This window comes from Apostichopus japonicus, chromosome 16, assembly GCF_037975245.1.
Source record: "Apostichopus japonicus isolate 1M-3 chromosome 16, ASM3797524v1, whole genome shotgun sequence".
In the NCBI taxonomy this organism is placed as follows: Eukaryota; Metazoa; Echinodermata; class Holothuroidea; order Aspidochirotida; family Stichopodidae; genus Apostichopus; species Apostichopus japonicus.
Window position 1 is genome coordinate 24,368,146 of NC_092576.1, and position 21,135 is coordinate 24,389,280.

At 39.1% G+C, this 21,135-nt stretch overlaps 1 protein-coding gene across 2 annotated transcripts in view; it reads left to right on the plus strand.

Moving 5' to 3' along the window:
• Window positions 1-21,135, plus strand: part of LOC139982054 (uncharacterized) — a 40,062-nt gene that overhangs the window by 13,769 nt on the left and 5,158 nt on the right. For both annotated transcript variants that reach the window (XM_071994561.1, XM_071994562.1), the window contains exons 6-14: window positions 53-299; window positions 988-1,574; window positions 2,808-2,951; window positions 4,282-4,380; window positions 5,688-5,836; window positions 7,317-7,465; window positions 15,868-15,962; window positions 17,648-17,747; window positions 20,668-20,801. In XM_071994561.1, the coding sequence (XP_071850662.1) occupies window positions 53-299; window positions 988-1,574; window positions 2,808-2,951; window positions 4,282-4,380; window positions 5,688-5,836; window positions 7,317-7,465; window positions 15,868-15,962; window positions 17,648-17,747; window positions 20,668-20,801 (1,704 nt within the window). The remainder of the gene's footprint in view (window positions 1-52; window positions 300-987; window positions 1,575-2,807; window positions 2,952-4,281; window positions 4,381-5,687; window positions 5,837-7,316; window positions 7,466-15,867; window positions 15,963-17,647; window positions 17,748-20,667; window positions 20,802-21,135) is intronic.

Consider the following 21,135-nt stretch of genomic DNA (forward strand, 5'->3'; position numbering starts at 1 on the left):
TAATATTTCATATTGCCACAAGTTGTTGAACCTGAGTTATGATAATTCGCAGACGAGTGAGCAGATCGGTATCCGAGCGCAGCAACAGCTCCAGCAGATACAAGCACGCATCCAGCAATTGATGAGTAGACAGGTGCGTTCTGACATTGAGAACAGACAGTTACAACAGCTCCTCCACTACAGGCAGAAAGTCATTGTGAAAGTCAAGGCACAGCTAGCACAGTTAAGCCATCAGCAGAGGTTAGCTAACCTCTCAATGGGGCAACAGTCAAGGGATAAGCCGGGTACAGCTGATGCTGGTAAGTAATATCAAAGTGTTTGGATTAGTCTAATCCTTGTATCAGAGACATTTCATATATTGTGACATATGATAGCTACACTCTCAATGGGGCAACAGTCAAGGGATAAGCCGGGTAACAGCTGATGCTGGTAAGTAATATCAAAGTGTTTGGATTAGTCTAATCCTTGTATCAGTAAGTGAAATCACACTACAAGCAATCCTTGAATCAGACAACCAATCCTTGGAACATTAAAGGGTGTGAAGACTCGCGCAAAAAGAAATGTCTAATGTCGGTAATTTGACCTAGTTTCGAATGAGGTGTAACAGAAGTGTTTAACACCACCATCGATCCCAGAAAATACACACACACAGCTTGCTACCATCGGTCATTAGACACTAGTGTACAGTCAGTACATACAGCCGCGGTCAACACCCATAGCACAGTGTATAAACAATACAGCGATGGACATCTCAGGTCCAGCTAAAGTTAACAATTAAGGTATCACGTTTCACTACTGTCTGCATTTTGTAGCAACACAAACAAAACATCACTTGAAAACAACAGAAAGTTAACTTTTTCAGATGGCCGCACACGGTTTGGGGCAAGTCTTCAATGCCTTTAAGTAACTCTCCATCTAAAACTTGAATAACCCTAGGTATCTATGCAGATTACACTAAACTTGTTTTTCCTATTGTTACTTTTTCAGGTCCTGTGACCCCTCCATCCTCTCAGATCAATGTAGGTGCTGTGAGCACTCCATCCTCTCAGATCAATATAGGTACTGTGAGCACTGCTGCCCAAGTCGCAACCAAAGCTGGTGGTGCCTTCTCTTCTTTGCTGGTACCCCATGGGCAAGCAATAGGAAAGAATGCCTCTACTGGATTGAATGTCCATGTCCTAGCACAATCCCCTCAGCAGCAGCAACAACAGCAGCAGTACAGCCCTAGTGTCTCGCCGGCCGGTGCATCGGGGCAGAAGCAGATCCAGAACGCGTTGATCACCTCCACCACCAGCAAACAGGACACCTTGAAGAATGTCAGAGTTGGCAAGCACAAAAACAGTGAATCGGACAAGAAGAATCAGAAGAAGATCAAGATGACATCGGAACCGAATATCACACTGTCCCAATCTCTGAACTTTAAAGGTGCTAACAGCACGGAATCGAGTGCCCTAAAGGCCAAACTCGAGGAGGGTTCTTCTTCATTGAGTAACTCCCTGCCTGCTGGACAGCTTCAGTTTCAAAGTGGTGGCAGTACTCAGGGGATGAGCATGCAAAGGGCTCATCTTTCAAAGGTAACACTTCTTCTTATTAATTAAAAACTACAACATTATTAAGATATTTTGAAGGGCCACCTATTTTTCTCTGACAGAATTGACCACCGAACCACAGAGAGAAGTTTTGCTTTTTATCATGGAAATAAGTCAATTCTCCAAAATGCTTTGTTTGGCTAGGCTGGAAAGTGATGCATCCTAACACACAATCCAATATAAAGTGTTATACAAATCCCGTAATTTTTGCACAATATGGGTGCAAACTGAAAATGGCCGACTCCAAACTCAGTGACACAGAGTTTCATAGAGTTTGGACATATCGTTACAGAATGAAATGGAACTTTGTAAGCCAATTCTGAAGGTTAAATTTTATCAGTGTGTAGAAGCCAAAGGGAAGACCTTTTTTACTTGGAAACACCATATTAAAACATTCTTGTATTTATAAACTCATGTCGTAAAAATTTCATCCTTGAGAACACATATCTGAAGAATATTTAGATACCAAAGTTACCTTTACACTGAATAATTTAGTGTTTAAATTATATGTAGCAGTTTGAAGGTTCTGATTTTTATCAGAGATATTACTGTTCCTGTAATATATATTATTGTTCATATTTAAGATATTATTGTACCAGAACTGCTGTACATCTTTGCACTTTGTACAGCAATTTGCAAAGCATAAATTGTTAGATCTGGGAATGGTTAAAAGGTCCTTTAAATTTTCTGGAGGCAGGCCGTGGAACAGTCTTCCCCCAAATTTGAAATGCTTGCCAGATGTTAAAAAATTTAAACGCAATATGAAAACTTATATATTTTGTTTAGATGTCTGATATTTGTTTGTCTATCTTTTTGCCGTCCTTTTTGTGCTTTTGGATGTTTACCGTTTTTCTACTGCATAATATTGTATGTATTATGTATTGAGGGCTCCTCTGGAAAGCAGTGCTTCTGCACTGAGCAGGACTACTCTCATTAAAGATGACAATAATAAAAGTACAAAAAATAAAAATATTTTGATGAGGTACCGGATAAGTGATACCCTGCTTTATGACACCTCTTTATTTACAGACAAATAAATTCATGCACAAATAAATTCTGTGCGTGTTTTTGTCCCTTCTGTTACTTGTCATTTAGCCTCTGAAGAAGATCCTGCTAGGATCGAAACGTCAGGCCAACTGACTTTTACACATCATCTTACACATGCTCTCTAGTGGGATAAGCAGTTTGCTAACAATTTTATTTATTTTTATTTTACAGACAACTCAGGTTAAACCTCAGCAGTATCAACAGACGATGAAGATGTTGGAGGAGAAGTTGCGGAGTATGTCACCGGCGCAACAGAGACAATTCCTGATGCAGTATCAACCACTGTTACAGAAACTCTCACTGGCTGGACAAAAGGTAAAACAACACAACAACACTCTGATCATTGTAACACAATAGTCCAAATCATTGTACAGGGAAATGAGGTACCTTGAGGACCCTTTGTTGACATTCTCCGGTGACAGGCTCCCTGTTTTCATATCTGTATGTCAATCATATTGAAATAGAAGGTAAACAAAAACAACACTCTGATCATTGTAAAACAACATTCCAAATCATTGTACAGGGAAATGAGGTACCTTGAGGACCCTTTGTTGTTCTCGGGTGACAGGCTTCCCTGTTTTGATATCTGTATATATGTCAATCAAGTTGAAATAGAAGAGTTTGCAAACATCTGACAACCTTAACAAGCATGGTAATTTAAGGGGGTCATAGGGTCATGTAACTTCAATGGAAGGTAATTACTAAAAATGATAATTCCAACATGTATCTTTGGTATTGAGACCACGGACCCCTTGCACGGTTAAAGTGGTTTTATTTTGGTTTACAGCATGGCTTTTAACATTTTTTTTTTTGCATTACATTCATTGAGATCATACATATTTCCACATTTACAACACTGCAATGCTTTAATGCAGATGTTCCCTAACTGGGGTGCATAAACCCCAAGGGGGTGCGTGAGTCCATCCCAGGGGGTTCGTGAGACGTTTCTGAAAGTCTAAACTAGAGTACTTTTTGTTGAACTAAACTCTGATATATCATACAATTTAGTAATTTACAAAATTTGTACCAATCAACAACCTACAATATTACACTATGAGCTTGATCTTTTACGAAGCACTGTTATATTTATTATAGTATAATAATGACTCAGATAGTGTCTCAAAAAGTTTGGGGTTCGTGGACAACTCTGACATCCACAGGGGGTTCGTGGGGGGATAAAGTTAGGGAAACCTGCTTTAATGTCTTTTCAATTGCCTTGTAAGGTTAACATTTGTGTCACGTAATAGAGAAACAGGGCATATGTGACAGGATGCTATGCTAATATCTGGTTGCCTCATGAACATCAAATTACTAGTGTCTTTAAGCACTTGTACAGGTTTACCTAATGCTTGTTGCATGGGGACCAATTGTCAAATGTGATGAGCTGTGAAAAGCTGATTGCCCCTGTACATTCATGAAAGCTCACATAAATCAGTGCATGAGGCATTGCAGATCTCTTGAATAAATGGGTTATAATGAAGTAAACATTGTTGCATTAATTAGTAAATGAAACACACTAACAACTAATGTTGATCTCCAGGTTTTATCCGTGCTGGGATTTAAGATCCCTATCTGCCAGCTTCTTGTTGTATGTATCTCAGGCTTATATTAAAGTCACTATGTTGATTTGATTTGACACACACAGATAATGGCTGGTAAGGCAGCAGCAGCATCTCAGAGTTCTCTAGCCAGCAGTAACAGCCAGCCTGAGCAAGGAGCGACTGCTCAGAGGAAAACATCTCAGGTAAGATGATTAGAGCTCTAGAATGTTGACAATGATGTGAGATGAGAATGCAGACTTTGCTGTGGTGAACACACACAAAAAGAGAGACATATTCCAAGTACTGCAAGAGAAGTGGTTTTATATGATTTAGTTGCAAAGGGAACAAACTATCCTGATGTAATTAGTGTTTCTCATCTTTCAGCCTTTTTAACATTACGTTCTTGCTCGTTAATACGGGTTGCCGATTTGAGTCAGAAGACATTTGATTTTTTTTTTTTTTTTTTTTTTTTTGTATTTAGAAAGCTCATGCCATATTGTTTGCCTAGGCATTGGGTTGTGTAGCTGGCTAGAGCAGTTTAACCTGTAATGTCACAAATCCCTTCATAGTATAAACTGATGCATGCATGAGTTGCAGAAGAATGAGATGTGAACACTAATCTTGTGTTGTAGAGTTCATTTCTGCATGTTCTCTCTCGCTGTATTCTTGTACAATACTCAGTTTGCATTGAGAGTAGTAGAGGAGGACAGACTTAATTGAGATAGTAAAATGTAACATGTCGAATTGTAAAATATAGGCAAGAACTGTTCTTTTTGCAAATTTATTTTCTTCGATAGTTTGAATAAGAAAAAATTGAATAAATTTTACTTAACTCTGTTAAGTATAATAATTAGGATGTTTGTGTGTTGCATTCAAGTATAAATATTAGATCATCCAATCAAATATGCTTATTTCCCCCATGTGTTTGGTGTCCTCAAAGGGATGTAAACAGAGACCATCTAGAAACAAATATAACCAAAAAGACCATCACCACGGCAATTTGAATCAATGAACTGTCCAGAATTGTGACCTTGTTCTTGTTCTTTGGTAATGCACAGATTTCTTTATTTGCAAACTACTGTAAGAAAAAACTTAGTGGGTACTGCCCAAGTGGTTTGAGGTTATGGAATTACATTGACCCCAACAAAAGCCTGCTTGGAATGAAATGTGTCTTGGCCAGCCATTCGGGCCATTTTTTTCTCCTCCAATTGTTAGTACCGTCCTATATGGTCCTCCTGTATATCATTCTTCAAAGCACTCATGCTGGCAGTGTGAACAATTTCCAGCCTTTAAACTTACAGCAATGTTCAGACCGTTCGTACTGCTCGTGCTGCCAGTACGAGTGCTTTGAAGCATGACATGAAGGTACAGTATAATAAAAGTTTGTCCCAACTACTGGGGGCCAATTGGTTATTAAATTATGAGTATTTGAGATTGTAGTAATGTTGTGTAGTGTTATCAGGCTCTGTGCATGGTAGTAGTAGGTAACATTTGTTTTTTCCATCTCCAGGGAAGTATGTCAAAGGAGAGCAAGTCACCGAAGAGAAACAGCTCTAAACCAGTGACTCCAACTCTGCTGCAGCTCATCTCTGGAGAGGTTGCGGAGGCAAAGACGAAGAAACATGAGAAAATGATGAAGAAACAGAACAGATCTGAAATGTAAGTTTTCTTGTGTAACGGCGGATACCATCCAATGTAGCACACTCGGTTGACAAGTCCTTTAGTGTTTCCACTGGTCAGTTAGTGTCAGTTAGAAGCAGGTAGCATCCCATCTAAGTCATTCTGGCTGGGTCTGTGGCATAACATCATCCTGGGGAATATAATGTTCTAAAACATTGTTAAACAGGTGTGGTTGATTCCAATACACGGCAAACATGTTAACATACATAGTGTATCAAATCCCATTACATACATTACAGGGTAAGACATCATGGGAACGTCATCGTTGGGCACTCACTCCAGTACCTGGGCATTCACTCCAGTACCTGGGCACTCGCTCCAGTACCTGGGTAGTTACTCCAATACCTGGGCACTCACTCCGATACCTAGGTTCTCACTCCAATACCTGGGCACTCACTCCAGTACCTGGTCACTCACTCCAATACCTGGTCACTCATGCCAATACCTGGGCAGTTACTCCAATACCTGGGCACTCATTTCAATACCTGGGCACTCATTCCAATACCTGGGCACTCACTCCAGTACCTGGGCAGTTACTCCAATACCTGGGCTCTCATTCCAATAACTGGGCACTCACTTCAGTACCTGGGCAGTTACTCCAATACCTGGGCACTCACTCCAGTACCTGGGCAGTTACGCCAATACCTGGGCACTTATTCCAATACCTGGGCACTCACTCCAATACCTGGGCACTCGGTGCAAACGTTACAAGGTGTTACTGTCCACGTTGAATATATATGAGATTGGCTCAAAGGAAGCCAGCAACAAACTGTTTCCTCATAAATTGTTTATGCAGCCCTGTTAGGATGAAGTCATTATTCCTTAGTGGTGTAAGAAATGTTAATAACTTCAAAGCTCATTGTAGATGTCAGTTTTTTTCAGTTGCACTTGTGTGGTAGTGTGTAAACCAGGGGGAACAAGGTCAAACACCCCTCACCCCCTTAACCCCTCAAATTTCAAATATAAAATGTGGCCAAATGCACAGAAAATCCCCATTTCCTGATTGAGCTCTTCATAGTGTGAATGAATACTGGTTGTGACACTGTCATCAGGCCTTACTACCATGTTGGAACAAAGTTGAAAGAAGATCTTTCATGATTTGTTGGTCAAAATGTCATTTGATTATCATCAGGCACCTAATCAAAATGGAAAAAGAAGAAAAAATAATATGTTATATGATTTCTGCAGTTTGGCATTAGGATGTGAAAATATATCCTTAAATAATCTATTTCAGGTTTTGTAATATGACAGCTTTCCTGATCCATTGGTTCTCTGGTCAAATGGTGTGAAAGACATTCTGGTTTAACGGGTTAGTCTAGTGCGAGCAAATTGTACCAACGGAGTCAGCATAGAAAGGTGTGAAAGTTTGGGAAATGTGTGAACTTCTTCCTTGCCTTATGAAGTTGCCTATCCAGCAAATTTGTATTACATTTAATCAACCTCTGTGTTCTTGTAACAGGTTCTTACAGCAACTCAAGAAAGATCAGCGACTGGTCACTCATGCTGAACTGAAGAGAGAGTTTACCTCCCGATCCGAGGCCGTCAGTAAACTGCTAGCGTTTCATGTCTGTCAGAATGATTCACCCATGGAAGAACACCTTGAGAAATGTAAGTAAAATTAGTCAGTTTGTATGTATGTATGTTAGGGAACGTAGCCAAATCTAGTCTGGGCCAGGCGGAGCCACAACTGCACAATGACCCCTTTACACTTTGTGCACACACTGTAAAATGAGCTCCCTAGCCCTGCAGAAGTCCTATGCAGAATGGGAGGAGCTTAAAGATATGCATGAGTAACTCTCCGAAGCAACTTGAACGATCCTGGTAACAGCGTTGCTACGTTCTTTTGTTCTGCAGACAATACACTTTATCGTGGCAAAAGTGTGCCGATCTTTTGTAAATTTTATCTTTGCTCAAACGGTTACCCTTCCAGTGTTTAAACACAGACTAATAAATGAGAAAATTGTTTGTTTTGTGTCATTTCGATCTTCTTATCATGTTATTTTCATGTTCACATGTAAATTATACTGAACCCGAACAAACTTCCATCCCAGTCGCACTTACAAAGGAAAGAAGAAGGAATAGAAAATATATGCCTACATTTGCAACATCGACCTTGTAATACATTACTACCAAGTTTATACTGCAAATTCCATTTGTTTTATTAACATTATCTTAAACAAAATTTGTTCAAAAATGCCAGACTGTGCTCTGGGACCGGTTTTGCGATAGTTACGTGTCAGCTAGCTGAAGACAAAATTTACTAGTTTATACAGTATTTCAACGGAAATACGCAATAGACTTTACTGTATGTGAGACTCAGCACTAATTTTCCATAGATATTTATCGGCGGGGCAGTGTTGCTGGTCGCGTTATTTGATTGGACAATAATATTCCCGATATACTTGGGCTATGTGTGTGAAGAATTCAAAATTTTCAATGACTTTTTTATCGAACAACTTTGAGATGCATTCTATTTGTAACAAGTATACGCAGAAGTAAAAGCTAGGCCACTTAGAAAAAGTTATCGTGCAAGTTGGTATACGTTGTGCGTAACTTAAGAATTAACTAACATGACCACGTACAAACACAGTACGACAGGTAAAAGGCTATGACAAATAAGAAAGGAAAGGAAAAAAGAAATAATATTGAAAGCAACGGATACATGTAGAACTTTCTGATAAACTTTCAATAACGTTATAAAACACGACATATCTTTAGAAAGACCAAAAGGTACTGGTGTAAGACAAGAATAAGCCTTACTAAAAAAAATTACTGATTAACGTCCAATTATTTTCAGAAAGGTGAATGTTCCATCAAGCTCTTTGCAAGTCCCAGAGAGTTAGCAGAGTTGAAAAGAAATAATAAAAAAGTCACTTCTAAACGGCATCCTGTCGAACATGCTGCACAACTCTCCTGCATTCTTGGTTAATGGCGTCTCTCATTCTCGAAAAATTTACCGCTTGAGTTGGGGAATTTTAGTTCGACCTGACCTAGGATGGCCATGATGCGATCTCCGTCCAAACATTTTTTTACGGTCGTCCCTATCGCAGATATCACCGATCCTCCGCTGAAGTTACTTTCGGCCAGCTCCTCCTCTGAAAATGTACATTTCATTAGTTTCCTCAGGAAACTCGTACCTGTTTTCGAATCATCAAACATTCGACGGTAAATTTCTTGTTCGATAGATAATAGCTTACGGTCTTTCTTGTAACAAGTTATAAGTCCATTTTCTACCAAACCAAATGCCGGTTGGATCCTCTCTTCCCGTTGTTATTGAGGAGATTCTCTGCTGTTCCTGGGCTTTCTCTCGAGCGGCGACCCTGCCTTTCATCAAATTTTGAGTTTCGCGTGCAGTGTCATGACTATGGGTAATAGCTTCAAGTACGGCCTGGAATTGTTGGGTATTATTTGTATTTATATCCGATAGAGTATTTTTAAGTTCTTGATGATCCTTCCTCAGTTCTTTCAGGTCTTGATTATCCTTTCTCATGGCTTTCAGTTCTGTTGCCATTGATGCCACAGTTTCTTCCAGCATGACGATTTTGTCTTGGAGCTCTTTCACATGAGGAGACTCATGTTCTTCCTGTTGAACTTTCTCAGCAGTAACACTCTGGTATACTAGAGGCATATCGTCTTCCGAATCAGGCTCACTCTCGTTGGCTGTTCTTAAAACTGCCGGTTGACGTTGGCTGGAACTCTGCTTGCGTTTAATTTTCGCCACAAGATTGTTCAAAAGTGTTGCCTTGTAAACTCGGCCAGTTGACCTCCATTTAGCTTTGACAACAGTTCCAGACGGAAGATCCTTTGAACGATCGCATATTAAGTCAACTGGTTCAACCGACTTAAAAAGAAAACCAAAATTCTGTAGAGTTTTTGGTTCCTTGCTTTAGCAAAAGGAACCTATGCAGTCAGGTTGGCGTGTGTGTGTATGTATGTATGTATGTATGTATGTATGTATGTATGTATGTGTGTATGTGCGTGTGTGTGTCTGTGACACTTGCTTGGGTACGCTCTATCTCCATAAGGGAATGTTGGATTGAGGCCAAACTTGGACTATAGATCCGCCATATGGAGAAGGTGTGCCCTATTGTTTCTGGTGCCCACAAAGGTCGCCAAAGGTCAGTTATGGTCCAAAAACCGAAAATATTAAAACTGCAATAACTCCCAGTGCCAATGTGCGACAAGATTGATATTTTGGGACAAGTTGTGAACTGGTTAGGGGAGCATTTTCAAACATAACGGTCATGTGATCCGAGGTCACCAAAGGTCAATTAATGATAAAAAACTAGTATTTTTGCGATAACTTGAGAACGAAATGTCTGTTAGGGTTGGGAGTTGCCTCAATGTAATCCAATTGTCGACCCGCATCTGGGTGACCCTTGACCTCAATTTGACCTCTGGTGACCTTTTCGTGTTTTGGGGATTTTTACAGTTTTGATGTTATTTTCAGATGTCAAAGGTACCTTCTGATCATAAATGTCAATAGGTTGACCCCATGTGACCTTTATGTGCGAAGTTATATGGGGTCAAAGTTTTTCGATCGGAGTTAGGATGGTTGTACAGACTTTTCGTTTTGTTTTTTGGAATCAGGAGATTAAACTACATCTGAATCCAAGGTCAAAAGGTCAAAGGTCACATTAGAAAAAATGTGCTTATTTTGGGAGGAAACAAGCAAAAAAGAAAATGTTTGGTTTTGATGCTAGATTTGGATATCAAAGGTACCTTCCGATCAAAAATGTCAATTGGTTGACACCCGTGTGACCTTCGTGTGCGAAGTTATACAAGGTCAAAGTTAATTTTCACACATTTAATGCAACAACTCCCAGTTCCAAGGTGTGATATGGTTGATATTTTTGGACAAGTTGCAAATGGTATAGGGGAATATTTTCAAACTTACCGGTCATGTGATCCGAGGTCACCAAAGGTCAATTAATGTCAAAAAACTAGTATTTTGGGGGTAGAAAATGGGCAAAGAAAAACATGTTTGAATTTTTATAGTTTGATGCTCTAATTTAGGTCTCATCAATCAAAAATGTCAATAAGTTGACCCAAGGTGACCTTTGTATGTTAAGTTATATGAGGTCAAAGTTAATTTTCAGACAATTAGTGTAATAACTCCCAGTGCCAAGGTGTTACACAGTTGATATTTTGAGACAAGTTGCAAATGGTATAGGGGAGCATTTTCAAACTTAACGGTCATGTGATCCGAGGTCACCAAAGGTCAATTAATGATAAAAAACTATTTTTGCGATAACTTGAGAACGAAATGTCCGTTAGGGTTGGGAGTTGCCTCAATGTAATCCAATTGTCGACCCGCATCTGGGTGACCCTTGACCTCAATTTGACCTCTGGTGACCTTTTCGTGTTTTGGGGATTTTTACAGTTTTGATGTTATTTTCAGATGTCAAAGGTACCTTCTGATCATAAATGTCAATTGGTTGACACCCGTGTGACCTTCGTGTGCGAAGTTATACAAGGTCAAAGTTAATTTTCACACATTTAATGCAACAACTCCCAGTTCCAAGGTGTGATATGGTTGATATTTTTGGACAAGTTGCAAATGGTATAGGGGAATATTTTCAAACTTACCGGTCATGTGATCCGAGGTCACCAAAGGTCAATTAATGACAAAAAACTAGTATTTTGGGGGTAGAAAATGGGCAAAGAAAAAATGTTTGAATTTTTGGTTCCTTGCTTTAGCAAAAGGAACCTATGCAGTCAGGTTGGCGTGTGTGTGTGTGTATGTATGTATGTATGTATGTATGTATGTGTGTGTGTGTGTGTGTGTGTGTGTCTGTGACACTTGCTTGGGTACGCTCTATCTCAATAAGGGAATGTTGGATTGAGGCCAAACTTGGACTATAGATCCGCCATATGGAGAAGGTGTGCCCTATTGTTTTTGGTGCCCACAAAGGTCACCAAAGGTCAGTTATGGTCCAAAAACCGAAAATATTAAAACTGCAATAACTCCCAGTGCCAATGTGCGACAAGATTGATATTTTGGGACAAGTTGTGAACTGGTTAGGGGAGCATTTTCAAACATAACGGTCATGTGATCCGAGGTCACCAAAGGTCAATTAATGATAAAAAACTAGTATTTTTGCGATAACTTGAGAACGAAATGTCTGTTAGGGTTGGGAGTTGCCTCAACGTGATCCAATTGTCGACCCGCATCTGGGTGACCCTTGACCTCAATTTGACCTCTGGTGACCTTTTCGTGTTTTTGGGATTTTTACAGTTTCGATGCTATTTTCAGATGTCAAAGGTACCTTCTGATCATAAATGTCAATAGGTTGACCCCGTGTGACCTTTATGTGCGAAGTTATATGGGGTCAAAGTTTTTCGGTCGGAGTTAGGATGGTTGTACAGACTTTTCGTTTTGTTTTTTGGAATCAAGAGATTAAACTACATCTGAAACCAAGGTCAAAAGGTCAAAGGTCACATTAGAAAAAATGTGCTTATTTTGGGAGGAAACGAGCAAAAAAGAAAATGTTTGGTTTTGATGCTAGATTTGGATATCAAAGGTACCTTCCGATCAAAAATGTCAATTGGTTGACACCCGTGTGACCTTCGTGTGCGAAGTTATACGAGGTCAAAGTTAATTTTCACACATTTAATGCAACAACTCCCAGTTCCAAGGTGTGACATGGTTGATATTTTTGGACAAGTTGCAAATGGTATAGGGGAATATTTTCAAACTTACCGGTCATGTGATCCGAGGTCACCAAAGGTCAATTAATGTCAAAAAACTAGTATTTTGGGGGTAGAAAATGGGCAAAGAAAAAAATGTTTGAATTTTTATAGTTTGATGCTCTAATTTAGGTCTCATCAATCAAAAATGTCAATAAGTTGACCCAAGGTGACCTTTGTATGTTAAGTTATATGAGGTCAAAGTTATTTTTCAGACATTTAGTGTAATAACTCCCAGTGCCAAGGTGTAACACAGTTGATATTTTGAGACAAGTTGCAAATGGTATAGGGGAATATTTTCAAACTTAACGGTCATGTGATCCGAGGTCACCAAAGGTCAATTATTGATAAAAAACTAGTATTTTTTGCGATAACTTGAGAACAAATTGTCCGTTAGGGTTGGGAGTTGCTTCAATGTAATCCAATTGTCGACCCGCATCTGGGTGACCCTTGACCTCAATTTGACCTCTGGTGACCTTTTCGTGTTTTGTGGATTTTTTACAGTTTCGATGCTATTTTCAGATGTCAAAGGTACCTTCTGATCATAAATGTCAATAGGTTGACCCCTGTGTGACCTTCGTGTGCGAAGTTATATGAGGTCAAAGTTAATTTTCAGACATTTAATGCAATAACTCCCAGTTCCAAGGTGTGACAAGGTTGATATTTTTGGAGTAGTTGCAAATGGTGTAGGGGAATATTTTCAAACTTAACGGTCATGTGATACAAGGTCACCAAAGGTCAATTAATGATAAAAAACTAGTATTTTTGCGATAACTTGAGAACAAATTGTCCGTTAGGGTTGGGAGTTGTTTCAATGAAGTCCAATTGTCGACCCGCATCTGGGTGACCCTTGACCTCGATTTGACCTCTGGTGACCTTATTAGTGTTTTGTGGATTTTTACAGTTTCGATGCTATTTTCAGATGTTAAAGGTAACTTCTGATCATAAATGTCAATGGGTTGACCCCCGTGTGACCTTCGTGTGCGAAGTTATATGAGGTCAAAGTTAATTTTCAGACATTTAATGCAATAACTCCCAGTTCCAAGGTGTGACAAGGTTAATATTTTTGGAGTAGTTGCAAATGGTATAGGGGAATATTTTCAAACTTAACGGTCATGTGATACAAGGTCACCAAAGGTCAATTAATGATAAAAAACTAGTATTTTTGCGATAACTTGAGAACCAATTGTCCGTTAGGGTTGGGAGTTGTTTCAATGAAGTCCAATTGTCGACCCGCATCTGGGTGACCCTTGACCTCAATTTGACCTCTGGTGACCTTTTCGTGTTTTGTGGATTTTTTACAGTTTCGATGCTATTTTCAGATGTCAAAGGTACCTTCTGATCATAAATGTCAATAGGTTGACCCCTGTGTGACCTTGGTGTGGGAAGTTATATGAGGTCAAAGTTAATTTTCAGACATTTAATGCAATAACTCCCAGTTCCAAGGTGTGACAAGGTTGATATTTTTGGAGTAGTTGCAAATGGTATAGAGGGATATTTTCAAACTTAACGGTTATGTGATACAAGGTCACCAAAGGTCAATTAATGATAAAAAACTAGTATTTTTGCGATAACTTGAGAACAAATTGTCCGTTAGAGTTGGGAGTTGCTTCAATGAAGTCCAATTGTCGACCCGCATCTGGGTAACCCTTGACCTCAATTTGACCTCTGGTGACCTTTTCGTGTTTTGTGGATTTTTTACAGTTTCGATGCTATTTTCAGATGTCAAAGGTACCTTCTGATCATAAATGTCAATAGGTTGACCCCTGTGTGACCTTGGTGTGGGAAGTTATATGAGGTCAAAGTTAATTTTCAGACATTTAATGCAATAACTCCCAGTGCCAAGGTGTGACAAGGTTGATTTTTTTGGACAAGTTGCAAATGGTATAGGGGAATATTTTCAAACTTAACGGTCATGTGATCCAAGGTCACCAAAGGTCAGCTAATGTTAAAAAAGTAGTATTATGGGGGGAGAAAATGGGCAAAGAAAAAATGTTTGAATTTTTACAGTCATGCTCTATTTAGGTCTCACCGATCAAAAATGTCAATTGTTTGACCTCCGGGTGACCTTCAAAAGTTCAAAAGTCAATTTTTTGACATTTAATGCAATTAAATCTCAATGCCAAGGTGTGACATGGTTGATATTTTGGGACAAGTTGTGAATGGGGTGGTGGAACATTTTGAAACTTCAAGGTCATGTCATCTGAGGTCACCATTGTTATCATATCTGTTGACACGCTTGTAGGTCTCTTATATTTCTTACATTTTCGACGCCATATTTAGATCTCAAAAGTGCCTTTTGATATAAAATCTGATCACATTTACGGTGATCACAAAAGTGTTGGCTATAGTGTTGGTTACTTTATGGGAACATGTAGGACAATTACTTGGACTATTTCAGCCCAATCTTGCTTGATAATATGATGTGTATTGTCATATACCCCAAGCAAGGAACCACAGTGCCCTTGGGCTCTTGTTTTAATGAGAAATCCAAACATGTTTCGTTTGATCTGAAATAGGAGCAGAAGAAAGCATTAAGAACTTTAAGAAGTTGTGATTTGGCACCCCGCCACACCCACCCATGTCAACACTGTATGTGATATGACACCATACTGTGACATCTCGCCTGAAGTTGCCAGAAGTTTTCACCCCTGGTTTGCAAGATGTCTGCCACATGATTCAGGCATGAGCTTTTTCCGCGAACTCGCGGAATATCCATAATTTCTTTTCTACCTCGTGGACAAATCCTATTATCCTAACACACTTTAGCATACGCAAACTGGAGCCTATACAGCAATTTTTGCAAAATTCCATGATTTTTTTTTTTTATCCTAGGCGGGCTGATGATTACAAAAACAAACAAAAACTTTTACAATGTTGTGTTTGATTCTTGAAGACGAGTAACACATTCTTATATCTCGATCAAGTTGAGATGACACCAATTTATAAAATGTCTATATGTGTTAGATGGCAAAACAAAACTGACGCTTCATTAATCCTGTGTAAAAGTAAGTTGGCCTGACATTTCGATCCTAGCAGGATCTTCTTCAAAGGCCTCTTCGTGTTCACCATGCTCATTAACTTGTCTCAATTATGTGCATGTTTTTGTCCCTTCTGTGTTACTGTCACTTGTCATTTAGCCTTTGAAGAAGATCCTGCTAGGAAAGTCAGGCCAACTTACTTTTACACATTCTCTTACACAGGCTCTCTAGTGGATGAGCAGTTTGCTAACAGTTTTATTTTATTTTTATTTTCATTTATCCTGTGTTTCATTACAGTGTAGCTGTATATATTTAGTTCTTTAATTTATGGCTTTTCAGTTGACAAAGAATTTGAAGACCACAGTATGCATCTTCTGGATAAGAAAGATGAGATGTTGGCTAAATACAGATACCTGTTATTGAGGGAGAGCATGGTAAGAGGGCAACAAGCCCCTTTGATTATTATCCTAACACACTGTAGCATATGCAAACTGGAGCCTATACTGAAATTTTTGCAAAGTTCCGTGATTTTTTTTTTTTTACCCCAGGCTCATCCCTGGATTATGTTACCATGGATTTATCAATCATTGTCTCTCCTGTTTATTCATGGAGGAGTAGAACAAATAGATGAAGACTTGTTCCAACAGTCTACATTAATGTGTGATTGGGAAATGTAATATCCTCAGCTGTACAATAGTTTGACAAAACCTCCAAGAAAGGATATATTCAAATTACATCTTGGAGATGATTACTCACTGACAAATGAATCTCAAACAATAAGGAATGCCTGCTGGTGACATAAGGTGAAAATTTATGCCCCCCCCATGGGTTTTAGTTTTACCTGTATTCGTAGAGGAAAACCTTTATCTCCAGGTTGGAATAGCCATGGTAGAAATAGTTCTTACAGTCATTGTCCAAATGATTGCAGAAGAATACACTTAAAGATGGCAAAACATCTCCTTAATTATTTCTTAAGGCATTTTCCTACTGGCTATCAGTCATAATTCACAAAGTATAGAACAATTTAAAGTGTTTTGAGACTAGTTTGCTGTTCTTGCTGCTAGGATTTTTTGGAAGATAGATGCTCTTAATTCCTCAGATTTTCATTGTGTAAAAGATCACTTTGATTTAGGCAGTGTAATGGGGTAAAAGCGAGATGTTTTCGCGCACCAATCTGCAGCTAAAAGACAATATATGAGCCATAATGTAACAGAAGCCAAGCTATCTTCTTAGGTATTTTTGCAGATGTTTCATTTTAAATTGTTTGAGACATTACAGTAGGCCTAGCTGCCTATTTATGATTCAGCGACATGTTTTACTTTGTGAACACTTACTTTTGGTGTAAAAAAGTTCAAATTTCATACTGCACAGAAACATAACTTTCCAATGTGTAGCACCATGTATCTGCCTGAGTGCCTAACTTTTGTTCATAGATAGTATTGATGTTGCGGATCTGTACTATGGAGACTTGAGCAACAATCTTAGGCCTAGTGGCAAGTTAAATTTGGCGAGTAGATTTTTAGTCACGGTCGCCAAAAAGTGAGTGCTTTGAAAAATATTTGTCAAGGCCTGAAAACCATGAAAACATGATAATCATGGTAGAAATCATGAATACTTTTCATACATGGTATATGGAATTGCCATATTGATGACAGCACTCCTGTTGCCTTTGAGGTTAAATATCATTTGAGGTCACCAGATGTCAAACTCTGAAAACCCTCTTTACATGATATCTAACGATAGGCATCGTGGATTTATTGTTGGTGTGTGGATTCATAACATTGCGTACAAGACCCCTATTGTTTTTGGTGGAGGTGTGTATTGCCACGGACCTGGTTTTATGATGCCATAGTGTAATTGTAGCAAAATGGTAGTTCGGGCCATTTCTATTGTACAGTTAGTTCTGGTTACCTCAATGCAATATGCATTCTAGTTTTATTTTTATTTTTTTATCAAATGGACTGGTAGGATTGATGTTGGTAGCTGAAGGGCATTTGTAAGACTCAGAACACAGAAGGACCCTGAATTGAAGGGAAACGGGTCTTACTTTAAGTATTGTATGTATGGGGATCAAAACATGATGGTTTAATAAGGTTATTGTACTTTGGTCTTTGTACAGAGAAGAGGTCCTTCAGCAGAAATGGTCATGTTAGACAGAATGGTGCTACAAGATGAGAGGATGAACTTTGAATATGAGAAACAGCTATCCAAGAACCCTGGTAAGTTAATGTTTGCTGCCTGCTCTGGTCTTGTTATTCTTATGTCTCTGTGACTAGCTCTGTATTAAAACTAGGACTAAAACAGCTATCCAAGAACCCTGGTAAGTTAATGTTTGCTGCCTGCTCTGGTCTTGTTATTCTTATGTCTCTGTGACTAGCTCTGTATTAAAACTAGGACTAAAACAGCTATCCAAGAACCCTGGTAAGTTAATGTTTGCTGCCTGCTCTGGTCTTGTTATTCTTATGTCTCTGTGACTAGCTCTGTATTAAAGCTAGGACTAAAACAGCTATCCAAGAACCCTGGTAAGTTAATGTTTGCTGCCTGCTCTGGTCTTGTTATACTTATGTCTCTGTGACTAGCTCTGTATTAAAGCTAGGACTAAAACAGCTATCCAAGAACCCTGGTAAGTTAATGTTTGCTGCCTGCTCTGGTCTTATTATACTTATGTCTCTGTGACTAGCTCTGTATTAAAGCTAGGACTAAAACAGCTATCCAAGAACCCTGGTAAGTTATGTTTGCTGCCTGCTCTGGTCTTATTATACTTATGTCTCTGTGACTAGCTCTGTATTAAAGCTAGGACTAAAACAGCTATCCAAGAACCCTGGTAAGTTAATGTTTGCTGCCTGCTCTGGTCTTGTTATACTTATGTCTCTGTGACTAGCTCTGTATTAAAGCTAGGACTAAAACAGCTATCCAAGAACCCTGGTAAGTTAATGTTTGCTGCCTGCTCTGGTCTTGTTATACTTATGTCTCTGTGACTAGCTCTGTATTAAAGCTAGGACTAAAACAGCTATCCAAGAACCTTGGTAAGTTAATGTTTGCTGCCTGCTCTGGTCTTGTTATACTTATGTCTCTGTGACTAGCTCTGTATTAAAGCTAGGACTAAAACAGCTATCCAAGAACCTTGGTAAGTTAATGTTTGCTGCCTGCTCTGGTCTTGTTATTCTTATGTCTCTGTGACTAGCTCTGTATTAAAACTAGGACTAAAACAGCTATCCAAGAACCCTGGTAAGTTAATGTTTGCTGCCTGCTCTGGTCTTGTTATACTTATGTCTCTGTGACTAGCTCTGTATTAAAACTAGGACTAAAACAGCTATCCAAGAACCCTGGTAAGTTAATGTTTGCTGCCTGCTCTGGTCTTGTTATACTTATGTCTCTGTGACTAGCTCTGTATTTAAAGCTAGGACTAAAACAGCTATCCAAGAACCCTGGTAAGTTAATGTTTGCTGCCTGCTCTGGTCTTGTTATACTTATGTCTCTGTGACTAGCTCTGTATTAAAGCTAGGACTAAAACAGCTATCCAAGAACCCTGGTAAGTTAATGTTTGCTGCCTGCTCTGGTCTTATTATACTTATGTCTCTGTGACTAGCTCTGTATTAAAGCTAGGACTAAAACAGCTATCCAAGAACCCTGGTAAGTTAATGTTTGCTGCCTGCTCTGGTCTTGTTATACTTATGTCTCTGTGACTAGCTCTGTATTAAAGCTAGGACTAAAACAGCTATCCAAGAACCCTGGTAAGTTAATGTTTGCTGCCTGCTCTGGTCTTGTTATTCTTATGTCTCTGTGACTAGCTCTGTATTAAAACTAGGACTAAAACAGCTATCCGAGAACCCTGGTAAGTTAATGTTTGCTGCCTGCTCTGGTCTTGTTATTCTTATGTCTCTGTGACTAGCTCTGTATTAAAACTAGGACTAAAACAGCTATCCGAGAACCCTGGTAAGTTAATGTTTGCTGCCTGCTCTGGTCTTGTTATACTTATGTCTCTGTGACTAGCTCTGTATTAAAGCTAGGACTAAAACAGCTATCCGAGAACCCTGGTAAGTTAATGTTTGCTGCCTGCTCTGGTCTTGTTATACTTATGTCTCTGTGACTAGCTCTGTATTAAAGCTAGGACTAAAACAGCTATCCAAGAACCCTGGTAAGTTAATGTTTGCTGCCTGCTCTGGTCTTGTTATACTTATGTCTCTGTGACTAGCTCTGTATTAAAGCTAGGACTAAAACAGCTATCCAAGAACCCTGGTAAGTTAATGTTTGCTGCCTGCTCTGGTCTTGTTATACTTATGTCTCTGTGACTAGCTCTGTATTAAAGCTAGGACTAAAACAGCTATCCAAGAACCCTGGTAAGTTAATGTTTGCTGCCTGCTCTGGTCTTGTTATACTTATGTCTCTGTGACTAGCTCTGTATTAAAGCTAGGACTAAAACAGCTATCCAAGAACCCTGGTAAGTTAATGTTTGCTGCCTGCTCTGGTCTTATTATACTTATGTCTCTGTGACTAGCTCTGTATTAAAGCTAGGACTAAAACAGCTATCCAAGAACCCTGGTAAGTTAATGTTTGCTGCCTGCTCTGGTCTTGTTATACTTATGTCTCTGTGACTAGCTCTGTATTAAAGCTAGGACTAAAACAGCTATCCAAGAACCCTGGTAAGTTAATGTTTGCTGCCTGCGCTGGTCTTATTATAGTCTAAATTGTGACTAGCTCTGTATTAAAGTTAGGACTAAAACTGCTATCCAAGAACCCTGGTAAGTTAATGTTTGCTGCCTGCGCTGGTCTTATTATAGTCTAAATTGTGACTAGCTCTGTATTAAAGTTAGGACTAAGCTGCTGGCTGTACCAAACAGGCATTCAGTTCATAAATAGCTGAGTGATGATACATTTTTCAAAATTTGTCATATTTCAAGCAAGGTTTTTATCAACTTTATAAAACAAGATATTAGAAAAGTGCAACTGCCCCATATTTAACATAAAAATTAGCTGGGGCACCTATAATTTCATTTTGGCACCTAAGGAATTGATCATTGCAATTATTGAGTTACTTGATGATTGTTTATGCATTTTGGTATCTTATGTTGTTAATTTCTGGATGTTGTTGATGGCTTTTAATCATTTTTCCCCCTCCTACTCCTTCTCCATCTCCAGACACTCAAAACCGTCTGCTTGCCATCATTAAACCAAATCAAAGTAAGAAGGAACGTTTCTTGAGCGCTGCTGCAGCCGCTGCAGCCCTATCGTCAAGTATCGAGAGTCCTGCGACTCCTGTGATCCCGAAACAGGTGAGATGATGTGCAACACACATAGTAGTCTGTAGGCAAAGACACTAAACTATTCATTCATTCATTTATTTAATTGTTTCTTCACAATATAAATACATAAGTTAACTAAGTCACAAAACATATCAACAACAGGGAAAATTGTGAAAGGAAGCACTCCACAAAAACTAGAGGGCTTGTCTAGTAGAGCGCTCACATATGTAACTAGAGAGAACAATAAAAGAAAACAGTCACACTTATATCCACCCACACACCGACCCAACACGTATAAACCACCCACAATGTCTTCATTAGGTACTAATCTTGAGGAACAATTGGAGAAGAATATTGCAAGTAA